Here is a 27368-nt window from a genome sequence, read left to right as displayed (position 1 = left end):
ATGAGCCAATGGATGTTGGCAATTTGATCTCTGGTTCCTCTGCCTTTTCTAAATTCAGCTTGTACCTCTGGAAGTTCTTGGTTCACATGCTGTTGAAGGCTAGCTTGAAGGATTTTGAGCATGACCTTCTCCCATCCAAGTACTAACCAGGCCCAACCCTGCTTAGCTTCCGAGATCAGACGAGATCAGGCGCGTTCAGGGTGGTATGGCCGTAGACAAGCATGACCTTCTTGCATGCAAAAGGAATGCAATGGTGTGGTACTTCGAACATTCTTTGGTATTGTCCTTCTTTGGGATTGGAACAAAAACTGACCTTTTCCAGTCCAGTGGCCACTGCTGAGTTTTCCAAATTTGCTGATACAGTGAGTACAGCACTTTAACAGCATCATCTTTTAGGATTTGAAATAGCTCAGCTAGAATTCCATCAGGTCCACTAGCTCTGTTTGTAGTAATGCCTCCTAAGGCCCACTTGACTTCACAGTCTAGGATGTCCAGCTTTAGGTGTATGGTCACACCATCATGGTTATCCGGGTCATTAAGAGCTTCTTTGCACAGTTCTTCTGTGTATTCTGTGGTAAGTGAAAGTCGCTCAGTTTGACTCTTAGCGACCCCATGGACTATACAGTTCCATAGGATTCTCTAGGCCAGAATACTGGAGTAGGTAGCCTTTCCCTTCTCCAGGGGATCTTCCCAACCCAGGGAATCTTCCCAACCCAGGGATTGAACCCAGGTCTCTCGCATTGCAGGTGGATTCTTTACCAGCTGAGCCACAACTGAAAGGCAGGCTTAATCAGCCAATTTCATTTTTTGCCCAGATTCATGTGACCTTGACATCAATTTTTTCCCCCTCCATTCCTAAAACAATGCTAGAGCAACCTATCTAACTGATGTTTCCCAATAAGACTACCTAGAACTATTACTTTCTGAAATATCTGCAGCTCTTGAAGATAAAACTTCAACTGGTTCCATAAATGGTTTTACTCTGTTTTCCACTTTCTACTGATACATAGTCTTTCTCTTCCATGCAGAACTGTTTCTATATTGTCATGTTTATTCTAGAAACTTACTACAGCTCTATGACTTATATAACACATATAAAATAATCTGGTAGGGCAGGCTCATCTTAAAGTCTATTAACAAAGTTTTAATAACTAAGGTACTTGACAATAGAGCTTACCCAAGTACTCACGGTGTAGGACACAAAGTCAGTACCCTACCATGTTCCCCCTTCCACTGCTCTTTCAGATAACATCAACTCTATCAACCTCTGAACTGTGTTTTAAAAGCACAAATATGATCAAAATCATCTTTAAAGCTTTCTATTTTGAAATAAGTATTGTATCATGAAGCAAAAAGTGTTCAAAGAATCTCATATACCCTTCAATCAGTTTACCCCAATGATGACATCTTATGTAGTTATGGCAGAGTATCAAAATCAGGAAACTTACAGATACATTGCTGTTGACTATAAACTTAACTCAATCTTTACTAATTTTTAAAGTTTGAATTCATTTCTGTAATATATAGTTCAATACACTTTCATTCCATGTACAAATCAGTGTAATCACCACCATAGTCAAGGGACAGAACTGTTCCACCACTACGTAAGAACCACTCATGTTAACTCCTATATTTGGAACGACCTACCAGTCAGTGGCTATCTCCTGGCAGCTACTAATCTATTTCTCATCTCTATAGTTTTGTCATTTTAAGAATGTTATATAAATTGAATCATATTAGAACATAATCTCTTGAAATGAATATTTTTCACTAAGCATAATGCTCTGGAGGTCCATCCAGATTTTCCTAAGTATCATAATCCAGTCCTTCTTATGCTGAGTGGGCAAAATACTTTTAAATTTTAGAAGAGTAACTTAGAACATCTGGGGAATTTAATGCCTATTTTGGCACTCCAAATTAAACCAAGACACCCAAAAATCTCAGATATTCACTCAAGCAAGAGCAAGGTTTATCATCCATAAATATGTAATTGTTAAAATGACTGAATTTAATTTAAAAAATACACGTGACTTACCCCATCCAGGTGGCAGGGGACCCAGGGGATCAAATTCTTTATTTTGTGATGTAGCAAACAAATCTTGATTCTAAAAAGAACCATCCCCAAAATGGTTAAATAACTAACAGATAATTGGAAAGCAAGCTTATGAATTCTGATAAGCCTTTTCCTGGCCATGTGCAACATAACATACTCTTATACAGTCCACATCTTAGAGAAGTATGAATGAAAGTCAAGAACGAAAGTCAATGCATTCTCATGAGAAAACAAAAAAATCTGTCAATATTTGAAACTATCTGATATTCAAGTATTACAAGTAATTTTACACCCAAATTGACCATTGTTCCCCTTACTTAGCTTTAAATCAGTAAGTTAGAGAAATATATAAACCCTACAAAAGTCACTTAAGAGTAACAGTACTCAGTCATCAGCTGGCTGAGAAAAATCTTGTATTTCTAACCCTAAAATCGTGAGAAGAGAGTTGGAGGAACATGAAGAATAGGCTATCAGATGAGCAAAAGGAAAGAATTCCAGTGTGGAAGGCGCTGATAAGCCTAGAACTGTAGAGATTTCAAAAATTTATTTGAAATTATCACACTGGTGGAGAGAGAGGTCTAGCTAGATAAAAGGAAAATAGGAGGCAACCACTGGAAAAAGAGAAGCAAAAGTCATACTGAGTGTGTAGGATGAAGGGTTAATGAGTGTGTTTTAGTTTAAAAATGTAATAAAGTGGGGGATACTTCGTGGTCTCTCAGTAAGATGCGGTTAAACCCTTTCGTCTGTAAGATAAGGCAAATAAATAATAGACTAATTGCTTTAAAAATTATGGGAAAAAATACACAAGTAAACAAGTAAAATAAGTATTTTACACAAGTAAAATAAGATAGTGTACCCCATGTAACCAGCAACAAGATTCAACAGTAACCAAAACTGCCAACATTTATTTTTCTTCCATATTCTTTGCTGAGCAAACAAAGAGGGGGAAAAAACAGTCATCATTTCACTATTTTAGTACGCCTAAAATTGTGAACATTTTCTTATACAATCACAGTATCATTATTACACCTACCAAAGACTCTATGTTAATTTTATCATCTAATACACAATCCCTAATTAAATGTGTCTGGTTACTTACTAGATCGAATCAGAATCCAAAATTATCATACTGCATATTGGTTTAGTCTCTTAAGTCTAAATTTATAACAGTTTCCTCCACTGTTGGTCTTCTTCGCCCCATATCATTGATTTATTATGGAAACTGAGTTAGCTGACTAAAAAGTTTTAAAAGCATATGACAGATACTCCATTTCTCATTTAAAAGCTCAAAGAAGTTAGACCAGTCAAGGATTGGCCCTGCTCCTGAAAGACACAGTAACGAAAAAATAGGGAATAGGAAAGCCAAGGAGAAACACTATACAAGGTTTGAACCTGTTAACAGTTTGGAGCAGTTTAGCATATGACAAACTGCTCTGATAATTTTTCTAAGACCTAAGCCTATCCCACTGACTTTCCCTGGACAGATAAGCTAAGGACAAGCACAATGAAGCCATGGGCCAGAGCCATTACACAATGATCCATCATCAACCATATCCACTCTGAGGTTAAAAATGCTGAGTGTGTTGAGGTCTATCCCGATGGGGCTTTTTCTATAAACCTACGTTGTTGGAAACGCCTCATAGAGTAACTATGTAGTTTCCTTTACTCATAGAACTACCTGTTAGATCTGTGGGAAAGAACTACAAGACATAGCTGCCTATTAAACTATGAAAAACCTAACAATTTTTTTTTATCTTAGGTATTGGCATATCCCAACGATCTCTGTCAAGTTCTAGGGTGTGATAACATAGGAATTAATATGATTTGAACTTGATAAGCTTTTAGAGAACTAGACATCCCATCTCCTGACCCTAAACAGGATCCTATAGTGAACTGCTTGAGGAAATTGGATCTTAAAGATTACAGGTGGCAAACTTTGAAGTGCACTCCACTGAAGATCAGAGAGGCCCAACTAAAACAGCTATGGCATCACAGCTGTGGATTGAGCAGAACTTTTTGTAGGGCTGCCTTGAAGATGACAACTTTGGAGGAACTATGGTGACTGGCAGTGGAAAGAATCAGGACATGTGAAAATCCTTAAAAATTTATTGACTTAAATAACTTTGCCTATGTTATGAATAAAAAGAAACCTTTGTGCAGAAAAAAAAAAAAAAATGCTGAGTGTATGAGCATCTGCTGCCCTATAACCAGGGTCAGAACAAAGGCCACTTCACCTACCGAATAAACAGATTTTCTCAACACCACCTCACCACTTTTTAAGTAGCTAGTATTAAGAATGTTCAATTCAGTTCATAACTAGAGTAGTTATATATATAATATATATATATATATAAATTCTTTATAATTTAGAACCACTCTATAACAAGAGTGAAGAGTAGGAATGTGGACAGGAGAAAAGGAAAAATGGTTCATGAATAAAAGGTGCAATTCAAGAAAAGTTTGTTAGAGTATCAAATTGGTTAAGTTACAATGAAGCAATACACAATGTGGGTGCTTTAGGAATTTTCTGTCTTTAAAAAGAGGGTTTTAAAAGATCATATGCTAGATACAGAAGGCCAACAGGCACATGAAAAATGCTCAACACCACTAATCAAAACCACAGTGAGAGATCACCTCACACCCATCAGAATGCTTATTATCACAAATGTCACAAATAACAAATGTGGCAAGGATGTACAGAAAAAGGGAATCCTGTATATTACTGGTGGAAATGGAAACTGGTGCAGCTACTTTGGAATACAGTATGGAGATTCCCCAGAAGATTAAAAATAGGAAGTTCTCTGGTGGTCCAGTGGTTAAGATTTCATACTTCCACTACAGAGGGCCTGGGTTTAATCCCTGACTGGGGAACTAAGTGCGTGGCATGGCCAGAAAAAACCTAAAAACAACAAAAAAACTAAAAAGAGACCTACCATATGACAGAACAACTCAACTCATGGATATATATACCTGAATTCAAAAAAATATATGCACCCCAATGTTCACAGCAGCATTATTTATAATAGCCAAGAAAGATATAGAAGCAACATTAAGTGTTCCACAACAGATGAATAACTAAAGAATATATAGTATATATACACAATGGAATACTATTCAGCATCCCCCAAAAAATGGTATTCTGCCATCTGCAACAAAGTGGATGAACCTGGACGGTATCATGTTTAGCGAAGTAAGTCAGAGAAAGACAAATACTGTATGTTATCACCTATATATGGAATCTAAAACTATAAAACTATAAAAAGTAAAACAAATGAATACTCAAAATAGAAACAGATTCATAGGGAGAACAAACTAACGGTTACCAGTGGGAAGAGGGAAGCAAGACAGAGGTGGATTAAAAGGTAAAAAACTACTACATGTGAAATAAATAAGCTTCAAGAACATATTATATAGCACAGGAAATAGAGTCAATACAGTAACTTTAAATGTTACATAATCTATAAAAATTTGAATAACTACATTGTATACCTGAAACTAATAAAATATTGTAATCCAACCATACTTCAATAAAAATAAAAGATCATGTATTCTAAAATGCACATCTGCATTTGTGGATAGAAATGCAGGGAGAGAAAAAAGAGAAAAGATAAAAAAAAAGATGAAAACTGACATTTCTATGCATTTAATATGTGCCAAAAAAAACTGGAACTTTATCTTATAGAATTCTCCAAAAAAAAAAAAAAACAAAACCTGAGGTAATTTTATCTATGGATCTACTGTATAGATAAAGTAAATGAGTCTTGATGAGGTTAAGGAACTTACTCAAAGTCATAAAGAGAAAGTAACTGTGGAACCAGGATTCGAACCTAGATGTGTCTGACTCCAAAGCCCCTACTCTTTCCACTGGACACCCATGTGGAAACTAGCTTTAAAGGCGGCAAGCCAGCTAAGCATTCAAACCTAAAAGAAATTTCACCAGGTATACTGCAGATGATTATAATTTAGAAAGAAAGGAAGATGTAAAACAGCACTGGAAAAAAAAAAAAACTGTAAGGTAGACAAGACAAAAATTAATTTCACTTCTAAAACCACCAGGAAGGGGAAAACATTGACAGCTGCCTGCAGAAGTTGGCAGGAAAAATTGTTACATGAAAGAAAGTTATCTTAGTCATAACCAGGTGGTGAAGTGAAAGCTGCTGAGCAAGGTGCAAATTTATCTACATCAGTGAGTGGTAACTATTATGATGACAAAGTCCAAGAAACAGAAATACGGAGAAAAGGCAAAAAGGTAATGCCTAATGAGAATAAGAATTTATTTTGATGGATTCTAACAGAGATGATACTGATGGCAGTAGAAGGGAAGAGACGGCAATGGAGAGGGTTGGCTTCTCTTGAACTCTTGGTGAGTTGGTTTATGTAAATTTAAACCATTTCCAGAAAGGAGACATTTTGATACCAAAGATAATATGGTTTCAAAGTCATAATATAATATATTTAACATAATTCTATAAGGAATCAAACTTCTTTAGTCTTCTCAAGTACTAAATAAAGTATTGTGTAAATTTTACCTTTACATGTTACAAAATGATTCAATTCTATCATGAGTTTCACTTGAGTTAGGTGCTGTTAGACCCAAACAGTCTAATGTTCTGCTAAGCTAGGCAGTATTAAATTCAGAACTGTTTGAATTCTTTTTACACTGCTTGGATTTTATTATTCTTTTGTAAACAAATTTTAAGTTGTCAGAACTGTCTTTAACAAAGCAAGGGAAGTTGAACTTTAGGAAATTTTAAAAAGAATAAATCACCTACACAGACTATGGGAAACAAGGTAGAAAAATAGTAATATCATCAACGGCAACAACTGGGTTGCCATCCTATTTGTACTTTCTTTTTAGTGCTTTACATTTTATATGTAAGAAAAGGTTAACAGTAAACACTCATTAAGGTTATAAAGCCAAATACATATGCTCACCCCGTAAATGAACCTCTGGTTAAATTGCTGCATAGCTCCCTGAAGTTGACTACGCTGGAGCTGCCATTGTTCATAGTTCCGGACGGATTCCAATGTTGGCCTCTGCCACGTTGTTGTTCTTGTGAAATGGTCAACATAATAAATACGTCCCATGTTGTCAACCCGCCGTTCCCAGCTATATCAGGATAAAAACAACTGAATTCAACAAATATTTGTGAAACAGTTAAGAATTAAGTAGGACTTCATTTTAGCCCTGGTACAGATTTGGTAAGATTTTACCTTGCACAACTACTTCTCAGTTACCTGAAGTCTTTTATATATATGTACTTTACAGTTTTTAAAAACTTAAATTTACTTATTATTTTTTGGTTGCACTAGGTCTTTGTTGCTGCGTAGGTTTTCTGTAGGTGCAGAGTGGGGGCTATTCTCCAGTTGCAATGTGTGGGTTTCTCCTGTTCTGAAGCATGGGCTCTAGGGCATGTGAGCTCAGCAGAGCTCAGGAGTTGCAACATGCAGGCTCAGTAGCTGCGGCTTGTAGGGTTCTAGAGCATGGGCTCAGGAGTTGTAGCACATGAGCTTAACTGCTCCAAAGCATGTGGAATCTTCCTGGACCAGGGATCGAATCCATATACCCAGCATTGCAGACTCTTATCCACTGTATCACCAGGGAGGACCTTTTATATATTTTTTTAATGGTCTATAAGCGAACTTAAAAGGAATGTATATAAAAATCTCTTTTTTAAAAGTTAAGACGTATCAGTCAGGTTTCTGAAACATGTATCTTAACTGATTAAGTCTCAAGTCAGTAAGACAAAAGCTCTCATTTTCTTTGAAATGTTCTTTTCACTGGTGCAATCCTAATAGGAACAGAAACACATGTGAGAGCCAGAGAGTGCAAGTGCTTTCATAGATGTCAGGAAAAGCACTTTTTCACAAGAATAGAACTATTTTATTTATCATTTGAAATGGATGCATAACATTCAAGTATACACTGATAAAGTAACTTGATGTCTACCTGGCTGATCGTTTGGGGTTATGTCTATTAGTTTAATATTATCCAGAATTGGTTCCAGGACATTCCTTGGATACTCAAGTCCCTCATATAAAATGGCAAGGCATTTGCAGATAGCCAGGCACATCCTCCCATACACCTTAAATCTTTTCTAGGTTACTAACAATACCTAGTACAATGTAAATGCTAAACAGTTGTCAATACAACATAAATGTTACGTAAACAGTTGCCAAGGCATGGCAAATTCAAGTTTTGTCTTTTGGGACACCCTGAAATTTTCCCCCCTATTTTGATCTGTGCATGCAGGCCAACTGTGATAAAATAATAAATATCTTTTATGTATCGAAAAATTTTTTCTTCCTTTGCACTACTTCTTTAGGATACATTTCCTGGAGAGGGTTACTAAGGGTATGGGTATTACTACAGTTATATATACTTTCTGTGAGAGCTGTAACTACTTTATACTACCACCAGCAACATTAAGAGGCAAAGTTCCCCTAAAATCTCGCCAAAACTGGATATTATATGTTAATTTAACAAGCAAAACTGTACCTTTTAGGTGTGTATTTAAGATTATTAGCAAGACTAAATATTTTCATGTATTTACTCCTGGCTTCCCTCAAATAAAAATATTTTCTGCCATCCAATTATTTTATATAATATGTTAAATGATTAACACCATGTATTAATATATCCCATTTTAATATTTCTCCAAATATCTTAAAATGAGTTTGCTATTATGTATTAGCTTTTATAAGAACTTTACCATAAATATGATAGAGTCTATAATTCTTATCCAGTTTAAAAAAAAAACTAATCCTATTGTACAGTAGAAACTAACAACATTGTAAAGGAATTATCTTCCCATGAAAAAATATTCTATGATAAACCATAATGGAAAAGAATATTAAAAATAACATATATATGTATAACAGAATCACTATGCTGTACAACAGGGGCTTCCCAAGTGGCTTAGTGATAAAGAATCTGCCTGCAATGAAGGAGATCCAGGGTGGGGAAGATCCCCTGGAGGAGGAAATGGCAACCCACTCGTATTCTTGCCTGGAAAATCCAGTGGACAGCAGAGCTTGGCAGGCTACAGTCCATAGGGTCACAAAGGGTCAGACATGACTGAAGTGACTGAGCAGCATGCTGTACAATAGGAATTAACAGCACTGTAAATCAACCATACGTCAATAAAAATAAATAAGGGGGGAAAAAACCTACTCTTAAAACCCTGCAATTTGAGCCAGGTAAAAGTTCACAAAGTAAACTTAGGGAATCTTTCTTTAGGTCAGAAATGAGTGAAAATAAACATATTTCATCATAGTAAATCAATTCCCAAAATCTCTTTTCAGTCTGCACCCATCATAAAGCAAAGTAGATAGAAACAAGACAGACAGAAGAGGAAAAGTAGGAAGACAGGGAAACTGTATAGATGTAATCTATGCTGTGTGAGTGCTAAGTCGCTTCAGTCATGTCCAATTGTTTGTGATGCTACAGACTGTAGCCTGCCAGTTCCTCTGTCCAGGGGATTCTTCAGGCAAGAAAACTGGAGTGGGTTGCCATGCCCTTCTCCAGGTGATCTCCCTGACCTGGGGCTCAAACCCATGTCTCTTATGTCTCCTGCACTGGCAGGAGGGTTCTTTACCACTAGCGCCACCTGGGAAGCCTCACAGATGTAATCTATAGTTCTGAATACTTTTTTCCCCCAATTCAGACACTTACCCAGGAGGTAGAGGTTCTGGTCTATCCCACGTTGTTCTTTTTTCAATATGATCTACATAGTAAACTCGCCCATGCTGGTCCACTCTCTGCTCCCAACTTAAACACAAAATTAAAAATGCTGATAAGCTACATGTATGAGTTGCCTGGTTTTTTAATGCCAGAGTTGAGACAAATAAGCATTTCAGTATATAAAGCAGATACCAAAGGAATTTAGGAATAAAGTTAAGAAATGTTATCCTGAAGGTAACAGTGGATGAGATTTCTCCTGCTTAAGTATCTGCTCTAGGAGATGTCTTCTACTTCTAAAGAGGGTGAGGCAATGCACTCAGGTGACAAAATCTGTTTCAATCTGATCAGAGTACACAAAGAACTTGAGTGGAAAAGAAAACTGCAATTATTGTTACAAAATCTGAAGAAAGACAGAGAGCTGTTAAATGAAGGGCAAAGGACAGTTTGGGTTCTAGAAAAGTTGAAATCAAAGAATAAGACTTTATCAGATGTGCCCCTGCAGTCTTAAGGACAAAGGCAACCTGAGTATTCTAGTTTCCTTGGTAGGTTTACCCCCAAAGTAAAAAAGACAGGAATAAACCAACAGAGTTTAGAAGAACCAGTTACTTCTAAGAGAACCCATCCAGATTCTCTTCCCTAATCCCTGACACAAAGAATTTCCTAATCTGGCTTTCAAAACTGAAAATGGCCTAACTACCCACATAAATAATATAGTCTCTTTAGCAATTAAAATCCTCATCATGGGTTTCTTAATTTATCACCTAGTTAATTTTGATTAGCATTCTGAACTCTGGATTAATTTAACTGCCACAATGTATCTGTGTATAACTTTACTACAGCATTATTAATTTTAAAAATAATAAGTAGAGATTTACATGAGATTGAGTTGCATTTTTTTCAGTTTCCTAAATTCAACTCTTCCATGACTTTACAATGGCAAAGAAACAAAATTTAAGTGATATTTTCCCTTCAAAGCAAAGGCAACCTGAATTAGGCAACTATTTTATTACTTGGCCTTGGTAAGTTCCTAAGGCTCAGAATCCTTCTTTAAAAAAAATTTTTTTTTTCTTCTAGTTGGCTTTAAAATGAGGGAGTAATTTCAAATATGACAAGCTATTTTGTTCAGTTTGACTCTAGACTTCTCAACACACATGCAGAACCAGTGATATTTTTTAAAAGAATGGAATTCAGTACTACTTTCCTTATTAGTAAGTTTATGCAGAAGCCTAAAGAAAACAAATGTTAACCAAAAACAATTACTCACCCAGGTGGGAGGGGAGCTTGAGGTATAGGATTTAATGGTCTAGGGCCTGCACCTCCAGATATAGTAAGAGGAATTATTAATCCAGATGTTGCTCCTTCAGATGTACTTGAATTTGTATTTGTTGGTGGCAGAGAGCCTGTACTAGAGCCATCACTTTCAGAAGTGGTAGATGGTGAGCCATTGACAGACGCTTTAAGATTTGAGGAAAACAGAAAAACAATTTTTAGAAATTTAAAATCAGGACAAAATTTTAAATAAAGAGGTAGACGATAGATGTTTTTATTTTTAACATCTAACTATAGATGTTTCCATTTTTACTACATGAAATGCTGACTTGCATGATTTTTGCTTTAAAAATCCAAGTAGCATTTACCATTGTTAGGTTATTTGCCAATTACTGATTATCTTTTTTAAAAGGATATAATAAGAATAAGCAAACAGATCCTTGACTCTATGAAATGCTTATGTCAACACAGGTACAAACACAGAGAGAAAGGTGCAATCTTATCTGTACTGCCTATACGTTTATAGCACATGTGTGATTTCTGCCCCCCTCCTGCTTTTGGGCACACTTAGGATCTCAGTTTCCTAAACCCAGGTGACAATAGTGAAAGCCCCGAATCCTAACTACTAGGCCACCAGGGAACTCACAGCACACACATGATTTTCATTCTCAGTAGAGCATCTGCCTCAACCCTGGCGGAAAAACTTAGGGAACAGGCCACATCTTAATTAACTATAGAAAGATTATTCTTGGCCAAAAACTTAAATGCAAAAATTCAGCTTGAAAATCAACCTACCAGTGTCTCTTAACACTTGCCTGAGGATCAATTCCCAAATAGAATTTTATAATCAACAGTACTGAGATCTACATCCCTACTGTATGCCTAGAATACACACCTGGTCTACGTGGGGTAGGTGGAGGTGGTCGTGAAGGTCTTGGAGGCCTAGAAGGTTTAAAACCGCCATTTGAGAGTGATGGAGAATTATTCCCATTGATCCTCCTATTTTCACCAGACCCTGCATCCTCAGGGTCATCTGATCCACTTGCGTTCGCTCTGGGTAAAAAGGCAGGGAAGGGAATAAGAATGCTCTTTAAATTTAACAGAAAACCAACAGGAAGACCACAACTTTTAGGAGCTTGAGAAAAGCTTCCTAATTTCTGGCCAGCCCTACCAAATATATAAACAGCTCTTAAGGCAGATGTACATACAGCTTCTCAGAACACATCTAGAAATAGAGTAAGGAGTTACTCAAGGGTACAGAAATAGTTGGGACTATTCAGAACTGTAAGGTATGCTGGTTCAGATTTCAAATAACTCTTCAGAGGCCCCGCATAAACAGAAACAGAGTCAAATTCTCAAAATTCCAAATGACTTAGAAAGGGCACTATTTTATCACAACCACAGATAACTTTGTCGTCATTTTCTTGGTTTTCATTATTTCTTTAATGTTTAGGTCTGGTAACAAGGCTGACTGTTCCACAGCAGGAGAAGGAAGTACACTTACTTCCGAGGGCTATGTGCTCTCCTTCTACCCCAGAAAAGGGTAAAATGTTCCAAGGAGAGAGGTGTCCACAGACTTTTTTTTAAAGGAACTATCATTTCTTCAGAGCAATGACTTCAGTTGGAGAGAAAGAAAGGTGGGGGAACACTAACAGGAATGTCATATACAAAGTTACCACTGTTAGTTAAGTATAGCCAATTCCTTTTCCCAGGGGAATCATTGATTACAAGGCATGATTTAGCTAGTTTGGAGATGATTCAGCTAAAGCTCTGATAACCTACTACCTGGTAACTGGATTGCACTAATTCATACCCTGGACCTCGTGGCAATCCTGAATAAAATTTAATAGATTCAAGAAACCAAAACAGAGGCAGTACCATGTATTAAACCATCTTCACATTATGGTCCCCAGAAATCAAAGTTATGATATTTGGACCAGAGGCAAGCACAATTCACAGAAGCCTGTTAGAAACACACAATCTTAGACTCCACTCCTGATGCATTATATCAGAGAGAGTGTTTTAACAAGATCTCCAGATGATCTGTGTGAACAGTAGGGCATGACACACACTGCTGTGGGCGTTTCTCAAATGCTTATTCTGAATAAATGGAAAAGCTCAGTAACAGGCAGTCAGCACCAATCAGGAAGGTTGCAGGAAGACCAAGCAACCTCAGAACATGAACAGAATGCAGCAAGAATCAGCTCTGACACTGCTTCCCTTCCCCTAGGTGATGAGTCTTAAACTCCTTTTGAGTTGTACACCTTCTTGAGACTCTGAGTATTGCCTCTCTATACTACTTTAAGATGGGAATGGGTGAATTTAATTCAGATGACCATTGTATCTACTAACATGGGCAAGAATCCCTTAGAAGAAATGAAGGAGCCCTCATAGTCAACAAGAGTTCAAAATGCAGTACCTGAGTACAAGCTCTGAAACGACAGAACAATCTTGGTTCATTTTCAAGACAAACCATTCAATAACACAGTAATCCAAGTCTATGCCCCAACCACTAGTGACAAAGAAGTTGAACAGGTCTATGAAGACCTACAAGACTTTACAGAACTAATACCAAAAAAAGACATCCTTTTTATCATAGGGTAGTGGAATGCAAAAGTAGGAACTTAAGAGATACCTGGAGTAACAAGCAAATTTGGCCTTAGAGTACAAAATGAAGCAAGGCAAAGGCTAACAGCATTTTGCCAAGATAATGCACTAGTCAGAGCAAACAACCTCTTCCAACAACGCAAGAGATGACTCTACCCGTGGACATCACCAGATGGTCAATACCAAAATCAGGCTGATTATATTCTTTGCAGCCACAGATGGAGAAGCTCTATACAGTCAGCAAAACAAGACTGTGGCTCAGATCATGAACGCCTTACTGCAAAATTCAGACTTAAATTGAAGAAAATAGGGAAAACCACTAGACCATTCAAGTATGACCTAAATCAACTCCCTTATGATTATACACTGGAAATGACAAATAGATTCATGGGAGTAAATCTGATAGAGTACCTGAAGAACTATGGACAGAGGTTTGTGACATTGTACAGGAAGCAGTGATCAAGACCATCTCACCAAGAAAAAGAAATGCAAAAAGGCAAAATGCTTGTCTGAGGAGGCCTTACAAATAGTTGAGAAAAGAAGAGAAGCTAAAGGCAAAGGAGAAAAGGAAAGATACACCCATCTGAATGCAGAGTTCCAAAGAAGAGCAAGGAGAGATAAGAAAGACTTCCTCAGTGATCAATGCAAAGAAACAGAGGAAAATAATAGAATGGGAAAGACTAGAGAAAGACTAGAGAACTTTTCAAGAAAATTAGAGATACCAAGGGAATATTTCAAGCAAAAATGGGCACAATAAAGGACAGAAGTGGTATGGATCTAACAGAAGCACAAGCCAGAAGTACACAAAAAAGTCTTAATGATCAGGAAAACCAAGAGGGTGTGATAGCTCACCTAGAGACAGACATCCTGGAATGTGAAGTCAAGTGGGCCTTAGGAAGCATCACTATGAACAAAGCTGGTGGACGTGACGGAATCCCAGCTGAGCTATTTGAAACTAAAAGATGATGCGTTAAAGTGCTGCACACACTATATCAGCAAATTTGGAAAGCTCAGCAGTGGCCACAGGACTGGAAAAGGTCAGTTTTCCTTCCAATCCCAAAGACGGGAAACACCAAAGACTGTTCAAACTACTGCACAACTGCATTCATTTCACACGCTAGCAAGGTAATGCTCAAAATCCTTCATGCTAGGTTTTAACGATACATGAACCAAGAACTTCCAGATATACAAGCTGGATTTAGAAAAGGCAGAGGAACCAGAGATCAAATTGCCAGCATCCACTGGATCATGGAAAAAGCAAGGGAATTCCAGAAAAACATCCAATTCTGCTTCACTGACTATGCTAAAGTCTCTGACTGTGTGGATCACAACAAACTGGAAAATTCCTAACGAGATGGGAATACCGGACCACCTTACCTGCCTCCTGAGAAATCTGTATGGAGGTCAAGAAGCATCAATTTGAACTGGACGTGGAACAATAGACTGGTTCAAAATTGGAAAAGGAGTACATCAAGGCTGTATATTGTCACCCTGCTTATTTAACTTATATACAGAGTACATCAAGTGAAATGCTGGGCTGGATGAAGCACAGGCTGGAATCAAGATTGCTGGGAGAAATATCAATAACATCAGATATGCAGATGACACCACCCTTATGGCAGAAAGTGAAGAGGAACTAAAGGGCCCCTTGAAGAAGGTGGAAGAGGAGAGTGAAAAAGTTGGGTTAAAACAACATTCAAAAAACTAAGATCATGGCGTCTGGTCCCATCACTTCATGGCAAATAGATGGGGAAACAGCAGAAACAGTGACAGACTTTATTTTCTTGGTCTCCAAAATCACTATAGATGATGACTGCAGCCATGAAATTAAAAGACGTTTGCTCCCTGGAAGAAAAGCTATGACCAACATAGACAGCATATTAAAAGGCAGAGACAGTGCTCGCTTCGGCAGCACATATACTAAAATTGGAACGATACAGAGAAGATTAGCATGGCCCCTGCGCAAGGATGACACGCAAATTCGTGAAGCGTTCCATATTTTTAGCCGTTAAAAAGAATTCATTTGAATCAGTTCTAATGAGATGGATGAAACTGGAGCCCATTATACAGAGTGAAGCCAGAAAGATAAAGAACATTATAGCATACTAACACATATATCTGGAATTTAGAAAGATGGTAACGATAACCCTATATGCAAAACAGAAAAAGAGACACAGAAGTACAGAACAGACTTTTGAACTCTGTGGGAGAAGGTGAGGGTGGGATGTTTTGAAAGAACAGCATGTATATTATCTATGGTGAAACAGATCACCAGCCCAGGTGGGATGCATGAGACAAGTGCTCGGGCCTGGTGCACTGGGAAGACACAGAGGAATCGGGTGGAGAGGGAGGTGGGAGGGGGGATCGGGATGGGGAATATGTGTAAATCTATGGCTGATTTATATCAATGTATGACAAAACCCACTGAAATGTTGTGAAGTAATTAGCCTCCAACTAATAAAAAAAATAAAAATTAAAAAAATAAATAAAAAAATAAATAAAGGGCAGAGACATTACTTTGGTGACAAAGTTCTGTCATAGTCAAAGCTATGGTTTTTCTAGTAGTCATGTATGGATGTGAGAATTTCACCATAAAGAAGGTTGAGCACCAAATAATTGATGCTTTCAAACTGTGGTGCTGGAGAAGACTCTTGAGAGTCCCTTGGACTGACAGGAGAGCCAGTCAGTCAATCCCAAAGGAAATCAACCCTGATATTCATTGGAAGGACTGATGCTGAAGCTGAAACTGCAATACTTTGGCCACCTGATGTGAAGAGCTGACTTACTGGAAAAAGACTCTAATGCTGGAAAGACTGAGGGCAGGAGAAGGGGACAATGAGATGGCTGAATGGCATCAGCAACTCAATGGACATGAGCTTGAGCAAACTCTGAGAGATAGTGAAGGACAGAGAAGCCTGGCATGCTGCAGTCCATGGGGTCGCAAAGAGTTGAACACAACTGAGTGACTGAACAACAACAATATACTATACAAAGCTGTTAGTGTGAACTTATCACCATTATATTTGCAAAGCAATTAGTTACAAATTAAGTGCTACCATGGCTTTGCTCTCTGCCTCAGTCTTACAAGCTTGTTTCTCTCTCCATACATATTTACCTGATCTATTTGTATATGTAAGTTTAGATGTTTATGAACAAGATAAAGAACCCTGAGAACCCAGATGCTAATACAATAAGGTCATAATATACAAATCAATGATTAACAGTCAAGAAGGCACTTCGAAAAACAAAATCTTGAACACTAAGCATCAGTCACCTTGGTAATTCATAAAAGTGACAGAAGACAACACTGAGAAATATAAAATATCCAGACATGCTATGGGGGAAAGGAGACCAACAGGACTATGTTGATGATACATGCAGTGCTTGATTTAAACAAAAAAGCAAAAGAACCTAAAGCTGTTTAGTGAACTTCTTAAATGTCTGGCAGGGGAGGGAGGTTTTTGCCTTTTTCACTGGATACATGCCCAAGTGATGAAGACTGCAAACAAAGGCAAAGGGTTCACTGCCATGATTCCTGTATAGCAACATTTAAACAGCATGTGACAGTTTATAAAATGTTTTTCAAACCCATCATCTAAGAGGTATGCTCTCTGGAAAATGCTAATGCAAAGGAATTCATGCTTAACACAAAGACATGCTCAAAGATCAGTCTGGCAATCTCATAAACCCAGAAGACATTGTTCCTCAGGTTATTTGTGACAATGATTCACTTAGGAAAACATAAAGCATTAATTAAACAAATGGCATGAAGACAGGGCTCTAGGAACGCCTTTGCAAGAAATTTGAGTCGAGTAGTTTCATAAAGTATTTTAAGAAAGATTCACAAAAATGAAATACAGTGGCATAACAGAACCTTTCAATGCACTACAAAATTATATCACATTCTAATATAAAAGTATGGGCTTATTACGCAAAAGAGGACCAAAGAACACTGAACTATTAAAACATCTTTATGAGGGACATTTCATGACTTCAAAAAAAACTTAAAAAAAAAAGACTAAAAGAAACACAAAAACATAGATGTCTTCCAGTCTACAGAGATAGTTATTAATTTTTAAAACCTTGTCTATCTTTAATCACAGTGAGAAAATTAGAGCCCAGCTTTCCTGGAAAAGGAAACAGTCCAACAAAGACCTTAGGATTCTAAACTTCCAATAACTACCAATAAACTGCCAATATATTCACTTTCTATAAGCTGAAGAACTATTAGTGTTTGGGTACCTCTGGCCTACACTACAGAACTGCAGTCATATAAGCTAAGGCTCTTGAATTTTCCAGGAATACTTTCTTTCTTACCTAAGAGCTCTGAAATTTGACACATTTTTATATCAATTTGAACTTGAAGTTCTGATGAAAATGAAATTGACTCCTTCTCCCTGTTTCTCTCTGCGTTCTGTGACATGTAATAAGTGAACTCTTACCTTGTTTCATCCCTGGGTCTGGAGCCATCATCATTCTGTGAAGCACCTTTAACAACATTAAGAGTTAGACAGAAAATGAATTTCAAGAAGTCGTATGCACCTTTTACCTAAAGATGCTTTGTAAACAAAACCTTTCATTTTATCTTTCTAGTAACAAACTGGGTTTGATCCCTGGGTTGGGAAGATAATCCTGGAGGAAGGCATGGCAACCCATTCCAGTATTCTTGCCAGGAAAATCCCATGGACAGAGGAGCCTGGCAGGCTACAGTCCATGATGTCGTGAAGCATCAGAGATGACTGAAGAGACTGAGAATGCATGTAGTAAAAACATGCTGGAATGGAGTTAAAGTCCAACATGATATTTAAAAGGAAAATAAAATAAATGTTCACATGACAGAGAAGTTTTATCAAAATTGTGCAAATGATTATTTTTTGTCTGTGTGCAAATGATTATTTTGTATAAGAGATGGTAATGAGTCAAGGTATATTATTACTCATGTGCTACTTCTGCCTTGTTTCAAATGTCTTATTTATTTACTTACTTATTTAGCTAGTCAGCTACACCAGGTCTTAATTGCAGTACACAGGAATTTTGAAGATTTTTGTTGTGGCATACAGCATCTCTACTTGTGGCATACCAACTCTCAGTTGTGGCTTTGCTGCCGTGTGGTATGTGGGATCTAGTTCCCTGACCAAGGATCGAACCTGGGGCCTCCTCTACTGGGAGTGCAGCGTATTAGCCACTGAGCCACCAGGGAAGTCCCCATTTGCTTGATTCTAACTCAAATGTATTTTAGTCATCTTTTGTATTCCAACTACCTCCCCCTATAAGTGCTGATTATCAGCAGGATAATGATAAGATTTTGAAAACAGAAAAATCAGTAATATCTTTCTTATGCAAAGGCCCTGAAAATAGCTTTGAGAATAGGAAAAGAACAAATGGGTCTCAAAGTGGTCAAAACAAATGCTACAACACTCATACTTTCTTCAAGTTTTATTCATGAAATATCCTTAGGATTCAGTAAGGAACTGTGATAAGAGAGCGAAAGTACTATAGGTAGGCACACAGACTGCAGCAAAAGTAGTACACAGAGAAATTTAAAAAACTATAAAATGCAAAAAGAACAAGTTTAACAGCCTAGGTCCACTGAGTTAAAGAACAACAGTTCCTGAATACAGTCCCTACTTTCAAAGAGTGAAGTTATCACTATACTACTCCAAAGCATAATTGATGGATTATGTCATTAAAAAGATGCTGAGTCACCACTATATTATTAATATATCATACTCAGCAAGGTGGGCAAGTGTCTCAAGGTTTTATTTTTAAAAATGGTACAGGTGGATAGGTAAAATGTGAAACATCTATGCAATTTAAAACTATGCAGTAATAAAAGCAACAGACTATTGAAACATGCTACAGCACTGATAAACCTGAAATGACATTATCTAGGCTAAGTGAAAGAAGCCTGACACAAAGACTACCTATTGTTATGATGCATTTATATGAATGTGTCAACTCTGAACCAGTACAACCAATTCAGAAATTTCTTTCTACCCCCATTAACCCCAAAGAACCAATCTGGAAGATATAACCAGGACTACCTTGAAGGTTCTGCTATTAAAAAAAGGTCATGAATTAGAAAGGAAGTAGGAAGTCTTCCAAGGTAGAAACAGAAGTATAACAGCACCTGGTAACTGCAAAAATGCTTCATAATGCAGTTTCTAGGTAAACAGAAAGATCTCTGTCAGACTAATCAAGGAAACCATTAATCTGCACTTTGTCTCAAAAATCTGTGTTCCAGGTGAAAATACACTTATTAGAAAATAAGGGATGAAAATATCTAAAGGAAATCCACTGAGAAGTGGTTTTATTAAGCATGCTAGCTGTGCAGGGACTAAGTCAGGTGCCAAACTTCTTTTAACTATATCTCATATTTATTCCCTTTAACACCAGTAAACCATAAACTGTAAAATACATCAACATAAAACAAGTTGGTTTTGTCATTATTATAACTCAAAGACAGCTCAGTAAATGTAGCCTACAAAAATGGAAAAGGAATAGCAAACGGTGCCAGCTTGTACTGGCTTGTCTGGTACAGTACTAAGGATTCTGAGTCAAATTTAAACTAAATCAGACCCTGCTACAGACAGTAAACTATGTCTGCCACTGGCACTGGAGAAGGTGTAGCATCAAATGTGCCATGTTAACTGCCACTGCTGGCCTACAGAATGGCTACTTTATAAATCAATTTATCACTCTCAGAGACAACAGTGATTTGGCTTTTATTTGGCTAGCTTTTTAACTCTTAGTTCCTAATAGAAACAATATACTAAAAGTTTAAAATGAAAAATGTCTCTTTATAAAATGGAAATAAAATAATTTCTTTATGTGAAAAAGAATGGCAATAATTACAACATACTTAAGAAGAAAAGACCCTATATATTTCCCTGGTGGTCCAGTGGCTAAGACTCTGTGCTCCCAATGCAGGGAGCCTGGGTTCAATCGCTAGTTAGGGGAACTAGATCCCACATGCCACAACTAAAGATCCTGCATGCCACAATGAAGATCGAAGATCCTGTGTGCTGCAGCTGGTACTCAGCACAGCCAAATAAATAAAAATGAATTTTTTTTAAGTGATTACTTACTTTCTGAACATGCAGTTTCACCATTGGCAACAACCTCAGACTCTAGTTGCAGCCCATCAAGACAGACTGACAAATCTCCTATTGTCTCCGTTGGTTCTTTGTCACCTACAAGCTGTAAAGTCACAACTACTTCCTCAACTGGAAGAGAATAAAATTATAGAAAATGGTCACTTTTTTTTAAAAAAGTCATAAATGTTAAAAACATAACTGTCAGAAAATTTACATTTGTATGTATACATATTGTTTTAATACACTTCACCCAAGGTTTCAGGCCTTTTCATGCCAAAAACATTTAAAAAATAGAACAAAATTTCCTAGTGCTTAATACAATGTAAGATATTAAATGGGGCTTCCCAGGTAGCTCAGTGAGTGGTAAAGTATCCACCTGTCAATACAGGAGATGTGATTTTGATCCCTGCATCGGGAAGATCCCCTGGAAAAGGAAATGGCAACTCACTCCAGTATTCTTTCCTGGGAAATCCCATGGAGAGAGGAGCCAGGCAGGCTATAGTCCATGAGATCACAAGAGAGTTGGACACAGCTTAGTAACTAAACAACAAACAAAAACACTAACTAGCTCAATCATCTCACTTATTATATTCATTCTCTTCTTCAAAATGAGCCATCAGGACAACTAAGATTACTCAGCAAGGTATGTCTGAATTATATGGAGTGAAAACAAAATTTAAGAATGAATTTTTGTCTTATAAATCCTAAATGAAAAATAAAATTCTTAGAAGTATGCTTTAGATACTCAAGGGATTAGAAGTCTGTTTTAAAATCATAATATATTAATTAAAATAAGCATGTTTCAAGTTTTCATGTATCTGTAGATATCAAAAGAGAGATATACACATATAAATAAAACCATCTAAAATAAAATCATCTCTGCTCTATTTCTTTTCCATAATTGAGTATAGCCTTCAATAAATACCTATATACTAAATATTTATTTAAAATACTGGATCCAAAATGAATGGCCAAACGATATTAAGAATGCATTAAATAGTTCAAGCTTTATCTCTCTACTAATGTTACAATCATGTAAACTTAAAAACAAACAGTAAATAGTCATTTTCTCCACATTTAACACATGAAATTTCTTGCAAAATAACAAAAGCTGAGCTTATTCTTATTTTCACATACATACGTTTCATATTGTTTGACTTTAATGTTTCATAGATATCCAATCCAGCAGTTCCCAACAAAACATCAGATTTCAGTGTCTGGTGACTCCACACACGAAAATGTAATTTACTCACAGGGGTGACAATACTACAAGTGAAAAAAAAAAGGTGGAAAAAGTATTTCTTTTACTATCACAATGGAATTCTAAATAAATTACAATTAAAATCTCACTGCATATCTTACAGTTTACAACCAATATTGCCTGTATTCTATAATCTTATGAAAAACATATCTGAATGCTACAGGTTTGCACGGTCATCTTCACACACTGCTGACCTATATACAGGGACGATTACATGTATGTATTATCAACAAAAGTGTTCATCATGCTACAAACTTTTGAAAAATAATTTTACTTTAGTAGTACAAAAAGCTGAAGCTCCAATACTTTGGCCACCTGGTGTGAAGAACTGACTCATCAGAAAAGACCCTGATGCTGGGAAAGACTGAAGGCAGGAGAAGGGGACAACAGAGCATGAGATGGTTGGACGGCATCACTAATGCAATGGACTTGAGTCTGAGCAAGCTCTGAGAGTTGGTGATAGACAGGGAGGCCTGGCGTGCTGCAGTTCATAGGGTCACAAAGAGTCAGACACAACTGAGAGACTGAAAAGAACTGAATACAAAAAAGTGATTTGTACAAAAAATTAAATTCTTATTTTATGTCAGGTAGTGTGTTGAGCTTAGAATTATTTCATTTAACCTTCAGAGTAACCCTGAGGTGAAAATACCACTTTCATCTTCACATACAGAAGCTGATATTCAGAGAGAATAAGCAAATTGCCGAATATCACACAGCCAGTTGGTGACGGACTGTAATCTGAACAAAAATCTGTCATTAAAATTTGTATTAAGAATGTTCTCAGTCAGCTACTTAAGGATTTCAGGATTATATTACCCCATGTTTCACACTGCTAGAGGCAAAGTGTTCAGGACAAGTGTCAAATAAGGCCATACCTTGCTAGATGCCAATACAGAATAGAAATTTGAGTTTGCAATAAACTGTATAAAAACCATCTCAATTAGAAAACCAGAACACTATATAACCTATGATAGTCCTATGGTTCAAGGCTATAAGACTTTTCTGACAAGGGACAGGACTCGTGTCCCCTGCAGTGGAAGTGCAGAGTCCTAACCACTAGACCACCAAGGAATTCCCAGTGGCAGATACTGTAACCAAAGAAACTTTCACCTAATCATTGCCCCTTTTTGGTACAATGTATTCATTCTCTTTCAAAACTTTCAGATGTTACTTTCAGGAGAACATATATTAAATATTAAGAGAACATTTCTCTGTTAGTCATCTTTTGTTACTCACACAGTTTAATCTAGATCAAATATCTAATGGGGCGCTAATTAAAAATGAAGTCTAAGAAACATTAATGTTGAAATAAATACAGATGAGAAACATCAGAATGATACTTCTGAAAATAGGTCTCAGAATGATCTTTGGAAGATTCTTAAGTTCCATTTATTTGTTCAAAATCATTATTAAGTACAACAAAGATGCCCTAGAACTTCAAAAATCCATGTTAAAGATTAATGTAGGTATATCCAATTTGTTTTGTCATTTATTAGAAATATTGTTCACAGAGGCATGTATCATGTGAAGAGAAGAGCTTATCATTTCAGATGTCTCATCTCACCATTTAAAAATAAAACATTTTTAGTCACAGGTTTGTTTTTCTAAGAGAAAAAAAATGAAGAATTTCAAATGTTAGGGAATGAAAGCAATTTGTCTACATTTGATAAAATAACAACTGGTTATATTTTGAACTATGCTTTAATATATAACATACTGTATTATTTTAAAAATATAACATACTGTATTATTTTAAAATCTATTTGTTGATAAATCATACATTTTCTTCCATTTTAGGAGAAGAAGTTTAAAAATTAACCTATAATTCCCTTCAACCAATTATGCTTTTCTTACCAACATTTAGGGCTTTGTCAATTAGTGCTGAAACTGAGCTATACCCACCTCTATGAATTTAAATGACAGATAAAAACTCCAATGCACAGACATATGCACAGGAATGTATACTGCACTAACAGCACAACATGAGAAATCAACTGAATAGGGAACTAGTAAAATTAATAACAGTCCATCCATATTAAAGAGTATTATGTAGTTATATTAGAGATGTTAAGACCTGTACATACTCAGAAAAAAAAGATGTATGTTTAATATAAAAATAGAGTGATAGAACAAAATGTATAATTTTTTTAAAGAAAAAAAAAGTGGTAGGTTTTTTGTGGACACTGTAATTTTAAAAAACACAAAATTTAAATTTTAAATTTTAAAAAACAGGAAATTAAATTTTGTCTAAAATGAAAATTTAAAATAAAAATTAAATAAGAAAAAATGAAGTGAGTTCCTGATATCCCTCTATTTCCAACCTAAATTAAGGAAAGAGCTGCTAACATTTCTGGGCCCATAACCCTGGGATCTTTCAGCTGCTATTTAGTGGCAGCAGAGATACCATCAACAACTAAATGAGAATGCAATGAAAAGGAGAAACTGGGAAAACAAATAATTAAAGAGAAATGAGACTAAAAGAACAAGGGGAGTAAAATTAAGAGGGGGGGAAGAACAAAAAAAAAGTGAAAAACTTTCTAAAAGCTTCATTTCTGCTGACCTATTAAACAAAATATACCACAGAAAATACTTTCAAACCTACACTGTAAGAGGCTGCTTCCACTTGGGACTGTTCGTATTGTTGCATTTTTCTGTCTTCTTTGACTGTCCATCTACTGTGACTTCCACATAAGGACTTGGCCCAAACCAATTCTTTTTATTTTCTTTAAGCTTTGCTGAAATGACTAAATAAAAGAGAAAATATTTCAGTATTCGAGATGTTAGTCCATCCTTCAAATCAATTTAATTTCATAAAGATTAAACAGAGCATTATTTTTACTTGAGAAGCAGTTTGCTCTAAAATATTCACAAATTTTATTCACTTATGACCTGTGTATTTCTTATCATCTTATTAAAAACTATAGGACTTCCTCACACCATCCACCCAAATTCCCATCAGTAGTATCACCAGTCCCAGAAATCTTGAGGTCAATTAAAAAGTACATTGACAAACTTGATAAATAAATATGTGAATGCCTACCATCTATCAGATACTATTGCTCTAAACTCTGGACAGAACAGTTTATAATTAGAGATAAATCCTTGTGATGAAAAACAGCCTAAGGTGGCAGAATATGACTTGGTAGTAAAGAAGTTTTCCAAGGATACAGTACTTTTAAGCAACCATCTAAATGACAAGGTCAAGATCAAAGGTAGGAAGAAGGCAACGTTAAGAAAGAGGTACAAAAGCTTTGATCTAAGAAAAGTAGAGCAAACAGAGAAAAATGGTAAATAAGGTGAGATCACATTTAGCTATGCAAGCTAAGACGAGGAATTTGGATTTTATTCTAAGCATGCTAGAAAGCCACTGAAGGCAGAGTTACAAACTAAGATTATGTCTAACATCTCATATCTCTCTCATTACCTTAGCAAGAGCTTCTTACATCCTGAGCCTGAGTTAGTCACCACTGCCATAAAACATAAAGCAGCCTTGTCCCAGCCTTGTGTGGAAGGAAGGCACCAAGAGTAGATCTGAATTTAGAACACCCCACAGCTCCCACAGGAGACAACTCACTGATCCCCTATAAACGGGATGACCACAACCAAGGAACTATTTTACTACCTGGATATCTACTCTAACAGCTAAGTTCAGAGATGCCAGTGCCTATCAAGACTAACAGGCCCTTGCGAGTTGCTAGGAAAGTTTATATAGGAGCTACCCAAGAAGTGCAATATACAGTCCAACACATAGACAATCGGGGTACTCTAGCAGGCACAGTCCTAAGTGGTGGCCCTGAACCTCCCGACTTCACTTTGATCTAATATTTTACTTCTGTCCTTTTACGCTTAAGAGGCTGCTAGAGCCATCTAAGAGACAGTAGATTAGACTAGGGTGGTGAACATGGATATGGGGAGGAATAAATATTTTCTAATGAGAATCAATAGGATTAGATCACATTAGTGAGCTACGGAAAAGCAGCAAGGATATCTCCTGTGTTCCTGGCATAAGCAACTGGATAGAAGGTGGTATCACTGAATAAGACGGAAAAGATCTAGGAAAGAACAAGTTTGAGGAGGGTGGCATGGGCAGGAAATCAAGTGTATTATAATGAATGTATAAATCTGAGATGCTCGTGAGACATCAAAGTGGAAACATTAAACAAAATGTCTTTTTCAGAACAGAAAACGCTCAAATGGGGGTCAAACCTATCTCTGACTAATATGTACTATAAAGCCCTACTACTTAATACAAAACCTAATTTAATCACAGGATTGCCCCAGAAAAATCCCTATTTTTAATACATTTGTGGTCTGAGAAAAGGTAAAACGGCCCATTCAATCATGCATAAGTTCATTTTGTTTCAGGGGCTCTTGTGATCCTCTTAAACTGACTAAGCCTAGAACAAAGAGCAACGCAGCTATCCTGAGTGGCTTTTTAGGATTCAAACTTTTGAAAGCTGTTTACCACGTAATCCCACTCAACCCCACTAGAGCCATTTTAGGAAACTTTAAATGGGAAAATAAAAAGAGTAAGGGAAACGAACACCAACTGTTAGTGTTTTACTGTGTCTGGCACCTAAATACTATCATTTTGACTCTCACGACTATTCTGCAAGACAGGTACTATCTTAATTTTTACACACAAAAAAAGAACAAGATCAACAGAATTTAAAAGTTTTATCCAATGGTTATCCAATGGTCACAGCAAAGCTTGGACAGGAGAATTATGTTAAGTGTTCAAATCTCAAAGTTTAGATTGCACAAAACTTCCATTACAGTCCTAACATTGTAAAATAGATCAATGTACTACTTCCTAAAATTTAAATTCCCAAGGTAAATTAAAAGACTATGAATTATAAACTAGAAGAAAATGAATCAGAAAAATGTCAGTATCAACTGTCACCTGGGCTACACCTAAAGGCCTCTAACAACTATTTTTACTTTCACTTCTCCAGTCCAATTCCTCATGGCTACTAGAATTGTTCCTAGAACAGATGTGACCATGTCAATACTTTTCAATGATTCTCTAACGCCTGAAAAATGAAGTTTAAATTCTTCTGGGGCATTTAACATTGCTTACAATGAACTTTTATAGCTCCTTTCCTGTACAAAATCCCACACAGGCCCCTGGTGTTCTAACCACTCTTACCTGTTTGCTGTCCCTCACAAGGACTTTGACGGCTCATATGTGCTACTCCCCTCCACTCATAATGATCCTTTTTCCTTTTCATCCAACACAATTCTACTTCCTGAGGTGTCTTTAATCCCTTCTCTTTGAAGGGTTCTTTAAATCTAACAAGTCAGAATTCTTCTATGCTTGCACAGCATTTTCTTATTTATATACGGCTCCTATTGCTTTTCATTCAGTCTTAGTTCTTAGTAGGTTTATTAGTTTTT

The 27368-nt window shown here is 36.6% G+C and overlaps 1 protein-coding gene and 2 non-coding genes across 6 annotated transcripts in view; 2 read left to right on the top strand and 1 right to left on the bottom strand.

Moving 5' to 3' along the window:
* ITCH (itchy E3 ubiquitin protein ligase) overlaps positions 1 to 27368 on the bottom strand; it is a 96916-nt gene that overhangs the window by 34261 nt on the left and 35287 nt on the right. For 3 of the 4 annotated variants that reach the window (XM_043480447.1, XM_043480448.1, XM_043480446.1), the window contains exons 4-12: positions 24574 to 24715; positions 21852 to 21976; positions 20702 to 20839; positions 18056 to 18101; positions 11902 to 12059; positions 11002 to 11191; positions 9729 to 9824; positions 6989 to 7163; positions 2036 to 2105 (exon numbers count right to left, since the gene is read on the bottom strand). In XM_043480447.1, coding sequence (XP_043336382.1) covers positions 2036 to 2105; positions 6989 to 7163; positions 9729 to 9824; positions 11002 to 11191; positions 11902 to 12059; positions 18056 to 18101; positions 20702 to 20839; positions 21852 to 21976; positions 24574 to 24715 — 1140 coding nt within the window. The remainder of the gene's footprint in view (positions 1 to 2035; positions 2106 to 6988; positions 7164 to 9728; positions 9825 to 11001; positions 11192 to 11901; positions 12060 to 18055; positions 18102 to 20701; positions 20840 to 21851; positions 21977 to 24573; positions 24716 to 27368) is intronic. The other variant, XM_043480449.1, reaches the window with a different exon arrangement.
* On the top strand, positions 3636 to 3766 carry LOC122449055. Its single transcript, XR_006271873.1, has one exon. It is a non-coding gene; the product is annotated as a small nucleolar RNA SNORA18 (small nucleolar RNA).
* On the top strand, positions 15510 to 15616 carry LOC122449099. The gene has a single exon (XR_006271902.1). It is a non-coding gene; the product is annotated as a U6 spliceosomal RNA (small nuclear RNA).

The sequence above is a fragment of the Cervus canadensis genome, chromosome 10, assembly GCF_019320065.1.
Source record: "Cervus canadensis isolate Bull #8, Minnesota chromosome 10, ASM1932006v1, whole genome shotgun sequence".
Taxonomy (NCBI): Eukaryota; Metazoa; Chordata; class Mammalia; order Artiodactyla; family Cervidae; genus Cervus; species Cervus canadensis.
Note: the sequence above shows the minus strand (reverse complement) of the source record. Positions and strands in the feature narration are given on the sequence as shown.